We start from the raw sequence: 20,857 nt of genomic DNA on the forward strand, positions 1-20,857 counted from the left end.
TACAGCTTTAACAGAAAAGTTGCTTCTTTAGGGGTACTACTTTCTACCACAAGAGGAATGGTTTCTGGCCCAGAAATTGTAGTTTATTGGCCGTTTGGACAGTTTTTCCATCTCTTTCAACTTTCTGGTTTAAAAGCCCATGTTTGCTCTTGCTTCCCGCCTCTCCTTTAACTAGTTTGGTCCAGATAGAGGTTTGCTGTATCCAGGACTGTTTGTAAGCTTCGAAGCAGTGCCAAAGTCTGCTCTTTAGCTTTTCCCTTACATCTGCTAGTTTTCTCCTCTCCTGCACTTTTACTAGCTTATTAGTCTAACACTTTACCAGACTTCTTGTAGCAATTGCAACACACAAAAGTTCTACCAGCACTAAACGTTCTACATGGAAATAGCTCCAGTACTTATTATTAATGCCCACCCCTCCAGGCATGTCTAAAGGTCAGTTCCCTGTGATTTCTCCTATTAACCTGGTGAACTTTGGCATCCTGAGGCAATGTAGAAACTGCCTCATGTACACTGACAACTCTCTCCTCTTACCTCCCAACACTCAGACTTACGAGAGATGCACTTATATATCCAACTAGGAAGCCATGCACTCTCAGGCCAAGACCGGAATAGCTGGTCAGGAGGAGAAGGTCATCACTTGCACCACACCACATGGAACACATAGCCTTCTAGAACACATACCATCACTGGCTTCACATAATAACACAAGCCACACACCCACCTTCATGGAGACTCTCAATAAAAATCTACCCAAACAGGAGAGACCTCCAAGGCAGAAATGCACTTGACCACCACAACACAACACTAATCACGAGACACATAACTCTCCTAAACAGTGTGCCACTCAACCAAAACCCCTGAGGCAAAACAGCAAGCTCAACACACTGGTCATAGGTGACTCAACAGTGAGGCACACAGATGTCCCACTCACTTGGGTGAATAAGGAGAAAGTAACAGTCAGCTGCCTGTCAGGCGCCAGGATTCGCCACATAACACACGCACTAATTTCCCTCAACAACAGGTACAAATATGACTCTGTCATTGTACATGTGGGTGTGAATGACCTGAGACATACCTCCCTGGACTACATGAAAAGAGACATTGAGGAGCTCTTGGATTATGTAGCCCAGGCAGGTATGACCCTAGCCCTGAGCAGCATCCTATCATCCCCCAGAATGATACCAAGTGTAAAATGACTGATTTCAACAATTGGCTAAGTTTCTGGTGTCATTCTAAGGGGATCCAGTATCTGTCTGTCTGGGATGACATGATTGACAGACCTCAATGCTTTGCCAGAGATGGCTTGCATCTGTCACCCCTGGGCTTCCAGATACTGGCCAATGCTCTTGCCACCCCTATGGTGCCTTTTTAGATGGTAGATTGCCAGGCACCCAGTATTACTGCTGCACAGGTTAAAACAGCACTGTCCAAGGCCAAGAATACAGGTTCTATGGGACCTGACAATATCCCTGCCTGTGTTCTACATGAACTACAGAGTGAACTGGCACCTCGCCTGTGTGCCCTGTTCAATCACAGCCTCACCTCGGACTTTGTTCCTACCGAATGGTGCACTGCTACAGTCATCCCTCTCTACAAAGGAGGAGTGACCACAGACCCTGGGAACTATCGTCCCATTAGCCTGACGAGTCTAATATGTAAAGCTATGGAACACATCCTCATGGACCTAATAAATAAGGATATAGGGAATCTCCAAAGTCTGGATCCCACACAGTTTGGTTTTGTGAAAGGTAGATCATGCCTGCTCAACTTGGTCAACTTCTTTGAGTCAGTCACCAGAGCTGTGGATGAAGGCAATGTGGTCCATACAGCCTACCTTGATCTGGCCAAGGCCTTTAATACTATTCCCTACTCAGGAATCACAGAAAAACTCACTAAGCTAGGCATCAACCCCTATATCACTAGGTGGATTGCAAACAGGCTCACAGATAGAACCCACAGTGTGAAAGTAGCTGACTCCAAGTCAGACTGTTTACCAGTCTCTAGTGGATTTCCACAGGGTTTGGTCCTGGATCCTCTCCTGTTTGCTATCCACTTCTCTGAGGCCCAGGCCAACACAAAGGGACTCTGGCTGACAAAGATTGCCGACGACTGCAAGTTGGGAGCTATTATTAACTCCCCAAGTGATGTTGACATCCTACAGAAAGGCCACACTGAGACCAACAACTGGTGTCAGAACCATGGCCTTAAGCTCAATGCCAAAAAATGTGTCCTCATCCCCTTTGGGAAAAACTCAGTTCCCATGAATTACCACATCGATGGTAGTCCGATGAACACAGAAGGCATAAAAGATCTGGGAACACAGGTTGACAGCAACCTCTCTTTTGACCACCACATTGCCACTGTGGTCAGAAACTCCTTCTATGTGGAGCATCTCATTACTAAGGGTTTTGCATCCAGGAAGAAAAAGGTCATTGTCTCCCTCTACTCTTCCCTCATTAGGTCAATCTCTGAGTACAATGCCCCATTTGGCATGTACCTCACTAAACACCTGCAACAACTGGACAGGCCGCAAAAGTACCTCACAAAGAGGATCCTAGGCCTTAAATATTTGTCCTGTATGGACAGACTTAAAAAACTCCAACTATTCTCTGTCTCATATCACCTACTTAGAGGCGATCTCTGCTTGACTTACAAAGCCATGTCTGACCCAGCTCTGTTAGAAATGCTACATCTAAAGAAATCCCAATCCCTCCGCACCACATGCTCTAGAAACCTGAATCTCATTACCACAATCAACAAAACATGCTGGAGGGACAGGATCGTAACCCAGAGACTGCCCATGCTCTGGAACAGACTTCCCATACATATCAAGCAGAGCATCTCACTGGCCCTCTTCAACAGAAATCTTGATGAGTGGATGGGAAATAGAAAGTTCACCCCAGGGATTACTCAAGTGGTTTTCCTCAACAGAAGCACTGGGAACTAAAGTCAGGTGGCACAATGCCAGGGTAATCCTATGGGCTAGGCTTGTAAAAACTCCAGGGCCATTAGCCTAATACACACCTATGAACCTCTAGCCTGCTTGTTTGCATTCCTACAGTGCCACTTACATGGTCTTATCACTACCATTTATACATGGTGCCCTGTTCAGTCTGCTATAATTTACCCTTCCACTGTTCAGTGCTAGTTACAGTTGGTATACCATAGGCATACAATGGACAGGCAGTCTGTTAAGGGTAACAGCCTCATGTTATGGTACATTAACAACACTGGATGGCCTTGGCGCAAGTATGTTAGGTTTAGACATCTGTGGCTATGTCTCCATGGTATCTGATAGACTGCCACATGATGGCAAGATCCTTTGGGATGGACACTTTAGGCACAACCTTTTGGAGTGGACACTAAAGATTTCTGGACATTGTTCAGCCCAGCCTCCCTTGCCATTTCAGTCACACCTTGCGACTCATGCAGTGTTTGCATAACACAGATATAGGGCCACAAGCTAGGTGCCACTTATGCTCAACACTTGAGGTAGACATGCTGCTGTACTGCTCGTTTGTCTCTCCTGTATATTGTTTTGTTTGCCATTTCATAGTTAATAGCATTTCACTCCTCTAAGGACTGCACTGGAAGCCAGAATCGAACACATTAGTCATAACTGCTTCTGTTTTTGTACTTCCTTCTCTCTATCTGTCCATTCTGTCCCGTTTTTACATTCTATTTGTCCTCTACTGTTTTCTTTCTCTCCATTTACATTAATGTATTTTATGCTGTGCCACTGCACCTGTGGCTGTGGTGCTGTAGTGGCCACCACACCATGCACCTGCCTTGCCTTCACCTGCTAGGACTCCAGGTATCTCCAGACCAGCCTCTTTAGATGGTGATATAGGTCATCCAGCAGAGGGTGATCTGCAGAGTTACCTGGTACCCCCTGGTGTTCTGTCCCTATTGGGCAGTGGAGTCACCCCATTTGAGGTTGGGCAACACTGTCTGGTTCCATTATGTCACCTAGCAGGAGCTGGACGGCCTGAGGACAGCTTTGGTAGACCAATAGTTGGGCACCCACACTGGCAGCCTGAAGCGTACTCTCATGTGACTAACACAGCTATCAGAACTTTCCCAACAGATCAACAGTGGCTGGAGACATCACTGTGCAACTTGGCAGTCATCCAACACCCCTTCCAATCTTCCATCATAGTTTTTCCCTGGTCTTGGGAGTCACTTCTCTCCCAGTTTGCAACCCCATCATTCCCATCAAAAAATGCCCTCCCTGTGTCTGCCTCTACTTTGAGTTCCGCACCCCGTCCGTGTCAGCACCTTCCCTGTTGCTCTGTCGTTTGTGTCTGTCTAATCCCATTCCCATCTTTACACCCTCCTTCCTGCTTTCACCATTCCTTTGCTACCTTCTTTCTCTTACTTTTTGGAAGTATGAAAAAACTGTGCATGCAAAATATATACGACTGCTCCCCCCATGTCGCTCCTACTTTCCCCTTGATCTTCGGTGTGTTCACTTGCTTGCACTTTCTCCTTTCTGACTGTCACATACACAAACATAACTTCCCATTTACACTAAATGGTAGGGACTTAGCTGTGCAGCCCTTATCAGGGCCATCAGCTGTGCCCATCATGGTGATTCATTGTAAATATGAGCGTGGTATATTACAAGCATGCTGCAGACATCCTACAGGGTTCATTACGTTACATGATTGCCATTGTGAAAAGCCCATCATTGCAGCTGTTGAGTTTGCACAAGCAAATTCCCTAGTTATTCTAACCCCCTTGCTCAATGTTGCTTCTACTCTGTAAGTAACCAGCTTTCAGCTGCATCACTACTTCATCTGAGTTATTTTGCCTTTATGTGCTATTTCTTATTCAAGCCCCATGTCTCCCAGTCCAAATCTAAAACATCCCATTTAGCTGGATATGAGCTTCTTGTAGCTTAGCTTTTACTGTTACCTGCTGGAGCTGGTTTACTAAATTATGGCTATTAGTACTCACAGAAGAGTCAACCAAGCACAAAGGTAGAGGGACTTAAGGTTGGGATGCATGAACAAGATCAAGTCATATACCCTTTTCTGCATGTAAAGAGATAATGGATGCCTAGGAGTTTCCATTATGGCTTCCAATAACTGTACTACCAGAAAATAAGCAAACACTGTTGTGCCCCACTTAAGTGTTTGCAAGGGATCTCACCAAGCAGGAACAGCTGCCAAGATCCTTCTGCATGAATATGCTGTCAAGGTATGTGAAAACAGGACTCTCACTCAAGAAGTGTGAAAACAATGAGCCAAGAGTGGCTTTGCCTGCCTGGAATATGCAGATATGTATCCCATGTTTACACTGCTACTGTTCAAGAACATTTGGGGAAAACTGCCTACAATGACAGTATTTAAAAAATGCTTCCCCAAAATATGTTGGATCTGAGGAATTATAGTCAAGATGGGTGACCACTAGCCTTGACTTCTGTGCACTATGAAGAAAATGGAATAGAAACATTTCTCTGGCCTTTCAGATGAATGCCTCGTTTGCTTAAAAGATTCTGTACCAAGTGGTTATCCAGCTTCCTTTACTGCATCAATACATCAGGTACAGTTATATTTATTATTATTACTATATATATATTTTTTTTGCAGAGGACTGCTAAGGAATACAAGGCATCCTCAGATCCAGCTCACATCTGCAAAATGAACTGGTTATCAGCATCAATTCTGGGGTCCAGACAACACTCTTTCTCGTCTGATGAAGACATGAATGGTGTTTCTCCTCCATCTGGTGAAGTGGCAGGGCTGTGGCTCATTATGGGGGATATATACATTTGCTATTCTATGGCCTTGAGTGTGAAAGGACAACGTCGATGGGTACGAATCTTTGCTGGTTTGTGTTCTTCAACTGCCGTGTAGAATCCCAAGAACCTTGGATAACCTCAGAGGTTAACAACAGACACCAAGACTGTTGACCCTGATGCTTGTACTAGTGAATGTCCGGAAGAAATTTTGGAACCTGGACTCATTCCAATAAGCCTCTGACAGGCAGCAGTAAAGCAAGAATTTCTGTTCTTTCATTAATGTGCTAGTAATTATTAGCATTCTCAGAAATTAATTAATGCCAAGTTCTTGAGGAAATGTCATCTGTGCTAGTTGGGGGCTTGCATTCCTTTCCCTCGCCCCATCACTGTTAATCTTCTTACTTTTACCCACCTTGAAAGACATTTTTCTTTTGCACAGATATCACTTTTATTGCTTCTTTAAAGTGAATGAGTGACCTTTCTGGCTGGGAATCCTGCTACAGGAGTTTTGACTTGAGTATTACTAGTCACTTCTCTGGTCTCCTGATTCGCCACTTCAGACTTTTCTTTTGGTGATGAGCCTCCAAATTTTTCAGTCATCTGGCTTTGGCAGCATTATTAAGTAAAAGGCAATATACTCTCCATTTTGTACATTATGACGGACCCCCAGAAACAAGACACATTTGATAAAGGAAGTCTGCTGAAGCTATTTGATCATCATATGATTTGATAATGTTTAAGGGAATGATGTAAGCACTATAAAAGCAAATTCAACTTTTTTTGTCAGAACTATTTGTAGTAACACACACACTATAACTCTAAGAGCTAAGGACATGCTGGCACTCTCCAAATGTGCAGATGAATAAACCAAAGTACCTGTGGAAAGAAGGTATAGACCAACCAAAGGTTTCTAAGTAGCAGAATAGAAAATAGTGAAGGACAAACTTACTTTTTTATAGACTCAGGGGCATTACCAATGTTCACTGCTGTAGAACCTGCTCCATGGTGCAGAGGGGGCTGGAGCCCATAACGACAGTCTGACAGCTCTATGAAGATTTTTCTTGGTGAGAGCCATTTGTGTGAAGTAAAATCTTTGAAAGCAGTTTCAGTGCTAATGGATTTTTACATTTTCCCTACTGTTGTATGATAAGTTGGGGAAGGGGTCTCTCTACATGGGGGTGCTGGGGGTCCGTTGGAAAAAAAAAATACTGTTATACTCACTCAAAGTCATTTTTTTTATTTCACATAAATGGCGCTTACTGAAATTATCTTCAAAGAGTTGGCACGAATCCACCTCTAACTATGATCCAGATGACACAGATTTGATGACTGGCTTTGGCAATAAGAAGGAAATGGCAAAGCCTCTTTATGTCTTGGGGGAGAAGCTGAAAAAGAATCCTGTAGGGCACATTAATGTGTCTACATCAGTGATGAAAGGCAAACAGAAGCCATTTACTAAAAAGAGATATGGGCTGTTGGAAGAGTTCTGTCCCTGGCAGAGTGAGCAGCAGCCCAGCGGTGTGACAGATCTATGCACCCACGTCAGAGCACTTGTGCAGCACCAAGGGAAGATGCTTGGACACATAACAAAAATTACCTGATGTTCTCCTGTACAGTGGCCACCTCTCAACTGACTCTTATTTGGTTAGGTGCAAAGAGGCAAAGATTGTGATGATCAGCCAGACGGTCAGCAGGGGAAGAAAGCCCCCAAACAGGAAAAAAAAACAATGCTGAGTGGTACATCTGATAGTTCCTTCCCACCATGGTGATACATCTATTAAAACAGATGTGTGAAGGATGACAAAGGTAAGAGAAAACTGATTTCTTGCACTGCTACAGGTGCGCTCCTTGAAGCTTTACTTTTTCTTAGCTACAGTGTTCTAAATATATATTTATTTACTCAATTTTTATTTTGATGAAATAACACAATAATTTAATGCATTCATAACATTCAATAACTATTTACAGTATTTACATTCAGCCTGACAAAAAGGATTCAGATAAAAACATTTGTAGTTAAATAATAAGTTTAATATATAAACTATGATAGTTAGGAAGAGTTTGGTTCCATCTGTAGGGTATCAATCAAATTCAAAACTTTCCTCCACGGACTATTAACCAGTGGCTTAGGAAAATTCTTAACTCTTTAGTTCTTTTCTCCATTAGTTTGCATTTCTTCAATGATGACAGGAATTCCTCCATTGTAGGTGCTACATCAGAGTTCCATCTTCTAGTTATACATTTTCTGGCTATTGCTAACATTGTCCACAACAAATACAGGTCATCTTTCTTCATATTATTACTATTAACAACATTCAATAAAATTAAAGACTTTGTCAAAACAAATACATCAGTAAAGATAGCTTGAAGAAATTTGTTAATCTCATTCCAATATGGTTTAATATTAGTACAGTCATAAAAAATATGAGACCAGTCAGCATTAGTGGTCAGATGGCATCTCCAACATAACTTGCTGTTTGAAGGGTTCATTTTTGAGAGTTTCTAAGGTGTCAAAAAGGATCTGTGCAGAAATTTCCAATAAAAAATCCTTCAGAATTGTAAGAAGTTAAACTGAAAATAGAATGTTTGTTTTATTTTCCATTGATAATGATACTGGCAATATCTAGCTAAAGGATTTTAAGTAAGAATCTTTAGGAGCTGTCTTATAGACAATTAAAGTGTTATATAAATATGATAATTCATTATTAACACTGATATTATATAGAATCCCAAAATTCCAGTTTATAAATTTTGGTACGGTTTTGAAGGATGAGTTATGAATTATTCTACACAGATCCTTAGTGCACGCTCTGACACTCTTAAGAACCAACCAGTCATTACAGGATAGGCCATAAGTTGACAATATACTTTGTGTGTTCAAAGCTTGTTGGTTTTCAATACATTGCAACCAACAAAATAGGTTATTATTTTCCCATAAACCAAAAATCTCTCTACATGTTTTATCAGGGAAATCCCTTGTAATAGTGAATGGTATTAAAAATCTATGCCACAGTTTTATATCTAAATTTGTGTTAATGAACTTTCTAAACACATCAAAATATTGTTTATTAGTGTTAGTTTAGTTAATTGTGTTGTACTATACTGTAAATTTAAACTTAAATAGTGCCATATCTTATCTTTGTCAGTTACCAAAGCATTCTTTGATAAAGAAATTTCATTCATTAGTATAATGGAGTATAACTGTTTCCAATTGGAAGATTATCTAAGATTTATCCAATTCATCACTATTTTAATTATAGAGCCCTTTATATAAGTTTCAATCTCTGGGAATTTTAACCCCTCTTGTTCCCATATACTGATATGATGAGAATATGGCACTATTTCTTTTGGGGTACCATAGGAATTTCATCAGAGTTGAAATTATTTCTTTAAGGATTTTCTTTCCTGGTGGAAGTATAAGGGCTTGTGCTACATATATTTTAGGTAACAAAACCATTTTTATCAGTTGTAACCTATCATCAAATGTTATAAACAAACTATTCCATTTTCTTATTAATGTCTTGATTAAGTCTATGGCTTTAGCATAGTTAAGCTATAAAGTTTCCTCTACAGTCTTGCCTAGGACTATTCCTAAATAGTCTAGAGTTGAAACTTGGTTTCCAATAATATGATTAACTGGAACCTGTATGTTCTTTTTTTTATTTAACAATAAATATTTTGATTTAGATTTGTTGAAGGAGAGTCCTGAGATTTTTTTTGGATATTTGTTGTTACTATATCCACTTCACCTAATACTTCCTTATAGTTGGGTAAGGTAAGTAAGACATAATCAGCTAACATTATTTTAGAAATATATTGGTCATATATATTTATACCTCTTATCTTTGGGTTATTACATATTAAAATGGCAAGTATTTCTATGGCCAGAGCAAATAGGATAGGGGACATGGGACATCCCTGTCTAGTACCTCTACTGATTTCGATTGCTTTGGAAGTAAAGGGACCTAATTTGATATATGCTAGATTATTTCCATAGATTCTCTTTATCATTGTTATAAAAAAGGGAGGTGGGTATCAAATAACTGTAAGACTTTAAATAAGTAACCCCAATTTAAGGAGTCAAAGGCCTTTTGAATATCTAGACCTATTATCAATGGCTTCATGGTTTCCTCTACTGAGGTAATCTATCAGAGTTAAAACTATTTTAATATTATCCTGTGTATGCCTGTTATGTATGAAACCAGTTTAGTCTTCACCAATCTATTGACCATAATTGACAAATAGTTTATAATCATTACTCAACAAAGAAACTGGTCTATATGAGTTGCAATGATTAGGATCCTTATTTTCTTTTAATAAATGGGAAATTGGAGAATATCTCCAAGGAGGAGGAATATTTGCTAATGTTTGAACTTCAAGAAATATTTATGTAGGAGAGAGATTATAGAAGACGGGAACAATCTATACATTTCGATTGCGATTCCCTCACAGCAAGAGGTTCTCCGGTTCGATTCCCGGCTGGGGTGCCTTCTGTGTGGAGTTTGCATGTTCTCCCTGTGTTCGCGTGGGTTTCCTCCGGGTACTCCGGTTTCCTCCCACATTCTAAAGACATGCTTCTGGAGCGTTTCTCCCTGGGCCTCCACTGAAAACAGGATCTGTGGAACCTAATCGGACTTTCCCGGTCAACAAATGTTAAATAAATAAAAAATTACGCCATCTATTCCAGGTGCTTTATTAGACTTACTTCCTTTAATCCCATCTATAATTTCTTTTTGAGAAATGGGTTTTTGTAGATCTAACTTAAGTTCCTCAGGAATTCTTATATTGGGAACTATATTCTCTACCTTCTCACATTCATTTGTACTTATTTTATCTTTATGATGCTTTGCTTAATGATAATTAAAAGCCTCCAGAATGTCCCCTATGTCCGAGACTTTTTTCCTTTTTCCCTTCATGAAAGATACTATCAAGGTTATTAATTTTTAATTGTATCTTAACTTTCATAGATAGGTTATGAAGATGATGTTTAGAAGAGGAAGCATAAGAATTTAATTTCAGTTTTCCCATAGCTAAATTAGTTTTATGGGATAATATTTCATTGTATTTCTTATTTGCTTCTTCTATTTTCCTCTTATTATCTGTAGCAATTAAGTTTCTATTAGATTTAAGAGAGAATATTTGATTTTGGAGTTGCTGTAACTCTGAGTCCCATTCTTTAATTTTATTTTTGTACCAGCTAATGGTTTTACCATACAGATAGGCCTTAAGAGAATCCCAAACCATAACTGTGTTTGCTTCAGATTTATAATTAATCTCTAAGAAAAGCTGAAGTTCAGAAGTTATCCAAGATATAAAGTCTTTAATTTTTGTGATATACGAAGGAATCCTTGAAGTAATAACTAACTGACTGAATTCCAAGTGTATTGTTAACAACAGGGAATTATGATCTGAAAAGGGACAAGGTTGTATTGAAAAATTCAGGATTTTAGAATAAAGATCTTGTGAGATATAAATTTTATCTATTCTAGTTTGGGTACCATGCCTATAGTCCTGGTGTGAGAATAGTAAATAATTTGGTCCCAAAGCATTAAAGGTATCTTTTAATTTAAACATTTATGTCCGTTTTTTAATTGTTTGGTTGAGGACAATAGTCTAGGAGATTTCGTATTGGTAGTTTCTGTAATATCTGTGACACAACTGAAATCACCTCCTAGTATAATATTACCTTTAGAAGTAGTTATAATAAAGTCTAAGTGTTTCTTAGCTAGTCCAACCCCCCATACACGGAACCAGTATAAATGAACCAGGGTCCACATTCTATTATTAAACTTAAGTATAACTAAGGCCACAAGTCCATCATTATCTACATGTTTGTAAATGATTTGGGGATTTAAGAAAGTCTTTTTCCATAGAATTGTTACTCCTCTGGTCTTATTTTTATAAGAAGATTGAGCAGGTATTGTGTATTCCTTAGGGTCCCACATAAATGTGTCATTTATTTTAAAGCGTGTTTCTTGGAGAAAAAAACTACTTCAGCCTTGTTTAATTTAAGATACCTTAGTAGGTTAGCTCTCTAATATGGCTTGTTTAAGCCATTAGTATTTAAGGATATCAAAGTTAAATCCATATCAGAAATCTTTAAAGATAACAAATAAAGGAACTTGTACTAATAGAATCCTGTATACATAATACTCTTCCTGACTAGACAATAGAATATCAGTTGTTTCCCCATGAAAGATAAAAGTAAAACAATTGTGTCAGGCATTTCAAAACTAGAAAAACGGTTAAATAACAAAAATTAGCATATTTCACTCTGCTATAAACTTTAATACACCCTATACATGGAATGAAATACATTCCAAGTCTAGCAAACAAAACTAAATCTGCTAGACTACCTATCCCAACCATCAACCTTTGTTGGTTCGAGCCCATGAAAACAAAGTAAAAAATGGAGAATATATTATAAATTAAGTGAAAAATAGTGATAAACAACTAATCAGATAATGATTCCAGTTAGGTTTTAGAGATGAGTTACATACACTATTAGAAATATTAAAATTTATACTGTAATTATTCACTAAGGAAGCAAGAGACATATTAGCATACATATAATCTGAATTTAGCGCTTAACAGACTAAGGAAACATTAGCTTTATTAACAATCTAAATGACTATCCAAAATACCTAAGCATGTCATCTGTATTAGGTCTAATAAAAACTTCAAAATGGCAGAACAAATCAAAGAATCATTTAGCATTTGTATTTACTTGCCCTCTGAATAAATCTTATCATGACAAACTCCTACTAAATAAAAACTTCACGAGAATTGGGCGTTAGCACATAGTGAGTGTGTCATTCCCAAAAGATGTTAACAGATTTTTAGAAATATTCCATAAGACATATTTGTCCTTAATTAACTCCTAAACTTTTGAAATAGCAGATGTTTAAATAACTGACTAAAATCAATAATAATTAACTGGCATCAGTTAAAATGACAAAAATTAGTAGAAAACATTATTTATATAAAACTTACTATGGATAACAGGTCTTAAAAGTGAATGACTCAAAGACAAAATTAAGACAGAGATAGCTGTAAATATCTACCATAGTAATAGGATAACACTGAAACTCATAACTTGTTTGTTGTGTTCATAGGTTCATAGGTTGGTACTAGGCTATCAGCCCTAGGTCCTATACAAGCCTAGCCATAACAATTCCCTGGCTATTTCTTCCCACATTATTTACTTTCCTGGACCCCTGTCTAGCAGGGCGACTGACGTGATCCCTGGGGTGAATTTCCTTTCTCCCATCCAATCGTCAAGGTTCCTCTTGAAGAGGTCCAAAGAGGCACTCTGCTTGACATGTATGGGCAATCTATTCCAGAGTCTGGGGAGTCTCTGGGTCAGGAACCTATCCCTCCAGCATGTTTAGTTTATTGTGATGACAAGGTTTAGATCCCTGGAGCGTGTAGCTCTGAGGGATTGGGATTTCTTTAAGTGTAGCATGTCCAACAGCTCTGGGTTTGACATGGCCTTGTATGTTAAGCAGAGATCGCCTCTGAGTAGACGATATGCGACAGAGTATAGCTGGAGTTTTTTAAGGCGGTCAGCGTAGGGCATCTGCTTTAGGCCTGTGATTCTTTTAGTGAGGTATCACAAGTCATAGATATTACGGAGCTCTTTCCCTGTCATAAAGTGCTAATATACTAAAAGACGTGACTTATAATAACTGAAAACATGACATATGAAATATAAATAATATCTAGGATACATTAAGGAAATCAACATATTAAATGCAAAGTAATTATAGTTCAAGCAAAATTATTCATACATATATTTGCTAGGATTTAGTATGGTGTTTGAGTATCCTTACAGTTATTACCATTAGTCATGAGCATTTCCTGTAAATGTATAAGCCTATACTAAACACTTGCTAACTGCATAGGAAAGTTATTTATAAAGATCTACTTATAAAATAACTCCAGTATATTCACTAGAAATAATGGCTATAATTAACTGTTTACAAGAAAAAATAACATTTCTGTATATATCTGATCACAAAATATAGTCACTATTATAAAAGGGACCCATGCATATGTTTGCAGACAGTGTAGCTGATAATTCTTGTAAAAGAAGCCTTCTATGCTATATTAACCAATCAGAGACTTGACATTCACAATTAGGCTTGCATATACACATTAGATGCATGATGTCATGAGCTATATAATGCATGATGTCATGAGCTAAGTAAGAAAGCTTCACTTCTTAGATTTCAAACCGACATTTTCCTGGCCAGCACACTACACAGTACAGTTTCCTGACCTCACTTTAACTGCATCACAAAGTCTGCTTATTTGCAGTAACAAATGCAAAGTGTAACTGTCAGATAGTTCCAAACAGTAAAATAACATTCAATGACAATGAGAGAGAAAACAGCACTTTAACATTAAACCGTACAGGAAACATAACTTGTAACCATTTACAAACCTTGTGCCATAAAACATACAAGCACATGACTGTCAGAGAGACCCAACTTATGTCAAAACCCGGTAAACAGGTACCAATATACATTCTGAAACAATCAGAAGTTATAAATATTAAAAAAAATAGTTAATATATACTAAATCATAGATATGCCCTGTTATCCCATGTATCCAAACAGTTTTTATAAATAATCTAGGCAGTGACTATGCCTGTGTAATAACTCAGAAGAACATTTAGCAGGGCAAAGGGCTATATATTATTTGAAATAAAGCATGTCATCTTAAGGTCATAGAAGCAAAGATAGCTTACTGTTCAATTACATAACTCAATAAACCAGTAATAGTATACTAATATACTAAAACCATAAACAGTTATTTAATTTGTATATGAACAAAAAAAAGGGTACTTTTCCGTTAAACCCTTACCACGTGGTTTCTCTGCCAGATCGGCGTGTCTCGCCTTATTGCTCAGCGAGCTGTGCAGATCCTTTTTATGTACTATTTACAAATACATTTGGTACTGTCATGTGTGAATTAGTAATGTGTGCTTAGGTCATTCAGTGTTGACGTACGCAAGCTGTGTTGTTTCTCTTGACTTTGTCATTTACTGTAGGGGTCAGGGTTTTAACTTTAAGGCCATTGTGTTCATGTATATCATTTACCAGCTGTCCTCCTTGCAAGGGGTGATGAAATGTCAAGATGGTTGCTGTAAGGTTTTACTTTTTCAACAGAAAAAAAATAGCCACTGCAGTCACACTTGCACTCCATATCCTACTACTGTATTAAAGACGTCTGCCAAGAAACTTTCTGCACTTCTTAACTGTACGCATACCTTTCAAAGCATGTCATCATGAGTGCATGTTCATGTTTGTATTTTACATTGGAGTTTTACAGACATATCAGGATATAGCAATGAATATATTGAGTATGTAAAACTAAGGCAGGTAGACCTGTTGCAAACGCCATACAAAACTGAGTGATGCTTTTTAAATGTGGGTCACTTGACAAGCAAGTGAATAGCTGCAAAACCAAAAAAAAAAAAAAACACTATCAGATCAAAGTATACATAAATATAATACTGTAGGCATGTACTCTGTTCAATATGCACGTTTGTGTAAAATAAAGGCGAGACACGCCGATCTGGCAGCGAAACTACGTGGTAGGGGTTTAACGGAAAAGTACCAAAAAAGTATAGAAATGAAAAAGCAAAAAGAGAAAGAAAAGCAATAAGAAAAATATCATCATGACATACCTTACCTGAAGATTTAACAAGTATAAAACAAATTAAAGGCCAGCTGCAGTAGATGCTTGGAGAGATTTAGTGGGAACAGTAATCTTTGACTCAGTTTTTTGTTTTTTTCTTTTTAACATCAGTCCAAGAAGATTTATCAGTAACTCTCTTCAGAGATGCAGATGCCCATTCCATATCTTCAAGTAAGGAAATAATGTTATTGTTTTTAATAAAGGCAGTGGCTTCCTCTAGGGCATTAAATGATCTCATTTCATTCTAACATAGGATTTTTATTCTGGCAGAAAAGACAAGCTGAGTTTTGATGTTATTCTACTTTAACAGTTTTATTAATGGCCAAGCTTTTTTCCTCTTTTCCAAACCCCTAGTAGAATAGTCATTATCAAACCTAATTAGGTTTTGATTACATTTTAATGGACTTTTCCTCCAGGCAGATTTTAGGACCAACTCCTTGTCCAAATAAGATAGAAACTTTATGACTATTGATCTGGGAGGAGCAAAGGAGGATGTTGACACTGGCTTTCCTAAAGCTCTATGAGCCTTTTCAATACCAAAGGACAGACCCTCCTCTAAATCTAAAATCTCTGGAATCCAGGTATTCAGGAAAGAAATGATAACTTCTCCTTCATCTCTCTCAGGGATGCCAAAAATCCTTATATTTGACCTTCTCTCCCCGTTTTCCAGGTCATCCACTTTACTGAGATACCAAATATTTTGTTTGATGAGAAGATCTTTCTGGCTTTCTTCTTCCTTCAGTCTTCCATCAAGATCATTCAGGGATGCTTCTAAGTGTGTTATTCTGGATTGGTGCTGTATAAGTTCCTTGAGAGAATCTGTTTGTTTCTGACAATTTTCCTTGAGGTTTTGTAAATTCTCCTTAAAATCATCCATTTTTAGTGATAGTTCTTGTACAGCAGATGTCACAAGCTGCATTTTTTTTTTAAAGCCATGTCAGAATGAGAAGTCTTCGAAGTGCTCATCTCCACAAATTATATATTCTCCTTTATAATTTGGCAGGAAAAAACTTTCCTTAGTTCACCAAAGTTACTAATAATATAGTTTATACTTTCATCTATCAATTCTAAGTATTTTTGCTAAAATAAAATAAGTTATTTCCTGTTTTTTATATTAGTTTCATGGAGCTCTGAAAAACTGCTGCTATCAGCTGGTCATCTTGGCTCCACCCCTCCATCTAAATACATTTTGTGTGCCAAAAATCGAGCAAATTTTTACTCATTTGTTAAACATACTGGTGGACTAACTCAAAGAATTGAACTATTTCGGTTACACGCTCCAGTTCAAGAAATACGTAAAGCAGGCAGCAAATTTCAGGTAACTTCAGATTACTGGTTACATTTCTGTCTTTGCATACATGACTGCTATACTTTTCACATTACTTTTATAAGCTACACTACATAATTAACGATGCTCAACATCATCTTCATGCCTTGTCGAAACATTGATATTCTGACCCAGGGAACATTCAAATACTAAGTACGTAGCCCCAAGTTCCTTCATTGAGCTTGTGAAGACTGAGACCTCCTGTTACATCTTTAACATGGAGTAAGAAATATAACTACTGTTTATCAGCCCTCCACTGATGAGTATAAAGAAGAAAAAGGGGCACTATTTTTAGAAAACCACCTGCTTCCTCCCCAAATAATTCCATTATTATTCCCATAAAATCTGAAAAAATAAACATGACTACAATACGTTTAATCATCATACCGGATTAGTTCAAATGTTTCTCCAAGTAACGGGTTGAATGGCTTGCCAGTTCTCTCCCACTGTGAAGCCACAGCAGACACAGCGAATGCAGCAATAACCTAAGAGAAGGATCCAAAAGAGAAGTAAAAACTTGTATCATAAAACAGTGGAAAGCAATGCTACAAACTAGAATTCTAACACCACAATAAAGACCATATGCTACTGTGATGTACTATAGTTTGAATATGTTATCTGAACCAGACAGGCATAAACAATTCAAAGCACTGACCCTTTTTATTGAAATTTACATTTAACAACTCACTGTAACATGGAAAATGTAGGTCTTCTGCTACAAAATGGTGTAGATACAAACTCAACTTTTCAATTTCATAAACACATCCAGCTTCATCCACTACTAGAAGTAAAACCACATATTTCTTGATTCAAAACTGAAAACCCAAGGAGTGAGATCTTGCTTCATATAAGATTACTTAACACAGACCAGTCTCTGTCCCCCTACTGCCCTCAAGAACTTTAATGAAATTTCTTCATTACTTATCAATTGACCAGAGATAGAAGTGCTTAAATGTGTCAAAAACTTCTCTTCAAAGAGGAGGAGGTGTGTGCCATTTAAATGGCAAGACTGTTCCTGCTTTCATGATACGGTCAAGAAACAGAATGTTAAATTCTGAAACTTGCATTCTTATAACTGTATGTATTAGTGGAATATATTAACTGTATATCTAAATTTCATATGTATATAATTTCTTAGCATGTTTGCAGTGTTTCTCTAGCATTTTATCAGTGTTCATTTTTTCTCTTTCATTTTAGCATGCTTGGTATTACTTTACTGTGAATATTACATCTCTGTATTCAGGTCGTGGCAAAAACAGGTCAACAAACTAGCCCATCTACCCAGTAAACAAACTGAAAATAAACAAATAAGAAAGACTGAGGAGAACATGCACCAACACTGAATATATGGAGGCGTTAGAAACAGATTTATGTCACTACATTCCAGCATGAGTTGCTGCCTTTAATCGAACAAAAGCACTGCTTTCGAATTCAAGCTGTGATAAAACACAAGGCAGGTGGAAAAGGACCCATATGTTTTGACTTAATGTGACCCCTCCCAAGAAGTGGGCAATGTACATTTAGGTAGAAAGTGGTTCATTCATCAAACTCATTCTTTCCAACATTGTCTTTTTTTTGGCAACCCTTGGGACTTTAATTGGCCTGGCCACCAGTGCCCCATATCCATACTGGGTCTACCACTTTATCTCCTATCCCCCGTACTTACTCCACTATCGCTGGGGGCCAGTCATAGATCCTAAGGACATTATGGGTGCTCGTCTGTCTCCGTTTTCATCCTGGAGGGGCTCTTTTTATGCCTATCCACTCCCTGTCCCATCTCCCACTCTCATCAGTTATAATCATGGGTAACTCCCTCTTTAAACCACCCATCCCTCAAGGAAGCTTCATTGTCGAATGTCCTCCCACCAGGGACAGGCACACCCATCCCTCCCTGCCACTCCATCATTTGCAAAAGAAGCTAATCGAACCCGGGTCAAGCAGCGTCTCTCTCTCTCTCTCTCTCTCTCTCCACCACTGTCTTGTGTTACTTCTAAACTACCAAGGGGAGGGTCATCAGTTTAGCGTTAACTGCTGCAACAAAGCTCTCTCTACTGCGGATTTGTTATTATGGCACTATATGCTGAGAGCTATCATACTGAACTACAGAAATATGGTGTAGAGGACATTAGCAACCTTACTCAGGAACAGATTCAGATCAATGGGTGGCTGCCCAGGAAATGCAACAAGAATTTTTTCTTCCTATGAAAAAAGTTATAGATCTGAAGTTCCTTGCCTACTGATCTCTAATCGAAACAGGAACAAGTGACTGGAACCTAAAAAACAGGTCAGTGGTGATGAGACAAACATAGAAGAATCAACACACCCACTGCATTTTATAATGTTAGTTCAAATGGAGGAAATGGTACAAAGATCTAACAATGCAGTCCTCCAAAGGAGGCGATCATCCCTCTTCCTTCTATGTAACTGGAACCCAACACCACAAAGATATGCACAGGGCATCTGAACTTGCATTTCGTTTAAATACCTACTAAGTACATAGTTGAACAAAGGCAGGGCAAGCAGTTTGAGGGCGGTGTTATGTAATCCTCAAAAGCAGCTTGGCTGAGTTAACTTACAGCTTTAACTATGCTGCAAATATTTCAAGCCCACATTTTCAAAAAGTCCATTATGTCTGTAAACACATTAATACAGGTAAATCCATATGCACTCATGTTTATTAATACACGTAAATCCATATGCACTCATGTTTATTAATACAGGTAAATCCATATGCACTCATATTTATTAATACAGGTAAATCCATATGCACTCATGTTTATTAATACAGGTAAATCCATATGCACTCGTGTTTATTAATACAGGTAAAGCCATATGCACTCGTGTTTATTAATACAGGTAAAGCCATATGCACTCGTGTTTATTAATACAGGTAAAGCAATATGCACTCGTGTTTAGTTAATGAACAGGAGCCTGCATTGTACTTATGTAGACTGAAATGTGTGGGACTACTGAAAATAAAATGGCATTTTCACTTCTGGATCTCCATGTGTTTGTACATCATGGCACAACTGTGAATCATTAAAGACTGTAACTGACCTGCATTCTTTCTACAGAGTCAGGGAGTAAGCAGGCCTTGTGAATGAGGTAGGTGTGTTCCATGTACTCTGTGATTCGTTGTAGGAAGCTAAGAGGCTCATTGAAGACTATTGGCATGGTGATCTTGGATAGTTCCTATACAGAGAGCAATGCAGAGAATTACAAAGATACACATACAACAGTTTTTTTCATGCATGTTACATTTCAAAGTCTGTAGCTTTAAACTTGATAATATGGAACATATATACAGTATAAACAAACTCTCAATCTTTAAAAATGAAGGTCAACTTCTAGAGTGATGGACAAATTCCAACGCCACTACTATTACTACATAATAACCAAAGTCTAGATTCTCAAGTGAGGCTATCTTTAATAAGGAGAAACAGGGTCTATATCATATGAGCGAATCACGCAAACTGCGAACGCTCATAACATCGAACGTACCAGACCTCAAAGTGATTTTTCTGAGATCACTATACAGTGAAGAATGGGATATTTGCCCTTTCCTCACTGTAGTGCTATCTCAGAGTTGGAATATATACTTAGTGGGGGGTTTGGGGCGCACAGCCCCCCACAATAGAAAGTTTGAGGTCCGGTACATTCGATATTATGAGCGTTCGCAATTTGTGCAATTTGCTCATATGATATAGACCTGGAGTAACAAACCAAGTAGGCAGTAAACAATACAGGAGAAAAGATTATTACCTAGGTATTTACCACAATGCTAGGACAGCATCTCAGTAAGCAATTTTTTTTTTTTTATCAGATAGCACTCCGATAGACTGCCTTGCAATTCCCACCACCACAAACAAGTGCACCACCCCTGACTTCTTGTTAATGCAGAAAGGAAGGAAGGAGTCCCCCACATACTTCCATAGGTATCCCCCCCAAACTGGAGACCATAAACAAGTTGGACCATCCAGGATAAAGGTACAGGCAAGACTGGAGGGACATATAAGCAGCCTATGAATGTCTTGGTGTAATGGATAATAATTCTGACAAAGGGGGGAGCCACAATTCCC

The 20,857-nt window shown here is 38.3% G+C and overlaps 1 protein-coding gene across 1 annotated transcript in view; it reads right to left on the reverse strand.

Annotated features, from left to right (window-relative positions):
* The window catches only part of OSBPL2 (oxysterol binding protein like 2), a 256,311-nt gene that overhangs the window by 181,299 nt on the left and 54,155 nt on the right, over positions 1-20,857 (reverse strand). Inside the window, exons 3-4 of the mRNA XM_044090414.1 lie at positions 19,836-19,970; positions 17,166-17,263 (exon numbers count right to left, since the gene is read on the reverse strand). Of these exons, the coding sequence (XP_043946349.1) occupies positions 17,166-17,263; positions 19,836-19,970 (233 nt within the window). The remainder of the gene's footprint in view (positions 1-17,165; positions 17,264-19,835; positions 19,971-20,857) is intronic.

Source organism: Protopterus annectens, chromosome 12.part0 (genome assembly GCF_019279795.1).
Source record: "Protopterus annectens isolate FY-2018-M chromosome 12.part0, PAN1.0, whole genome shotgun sequence".
NCBI classification, from domain to species: Eukaryota; Metazoa; Chordata; order Ceratodontiformes; family Protopteridae; genus Protopterus; species Protopterus annectens.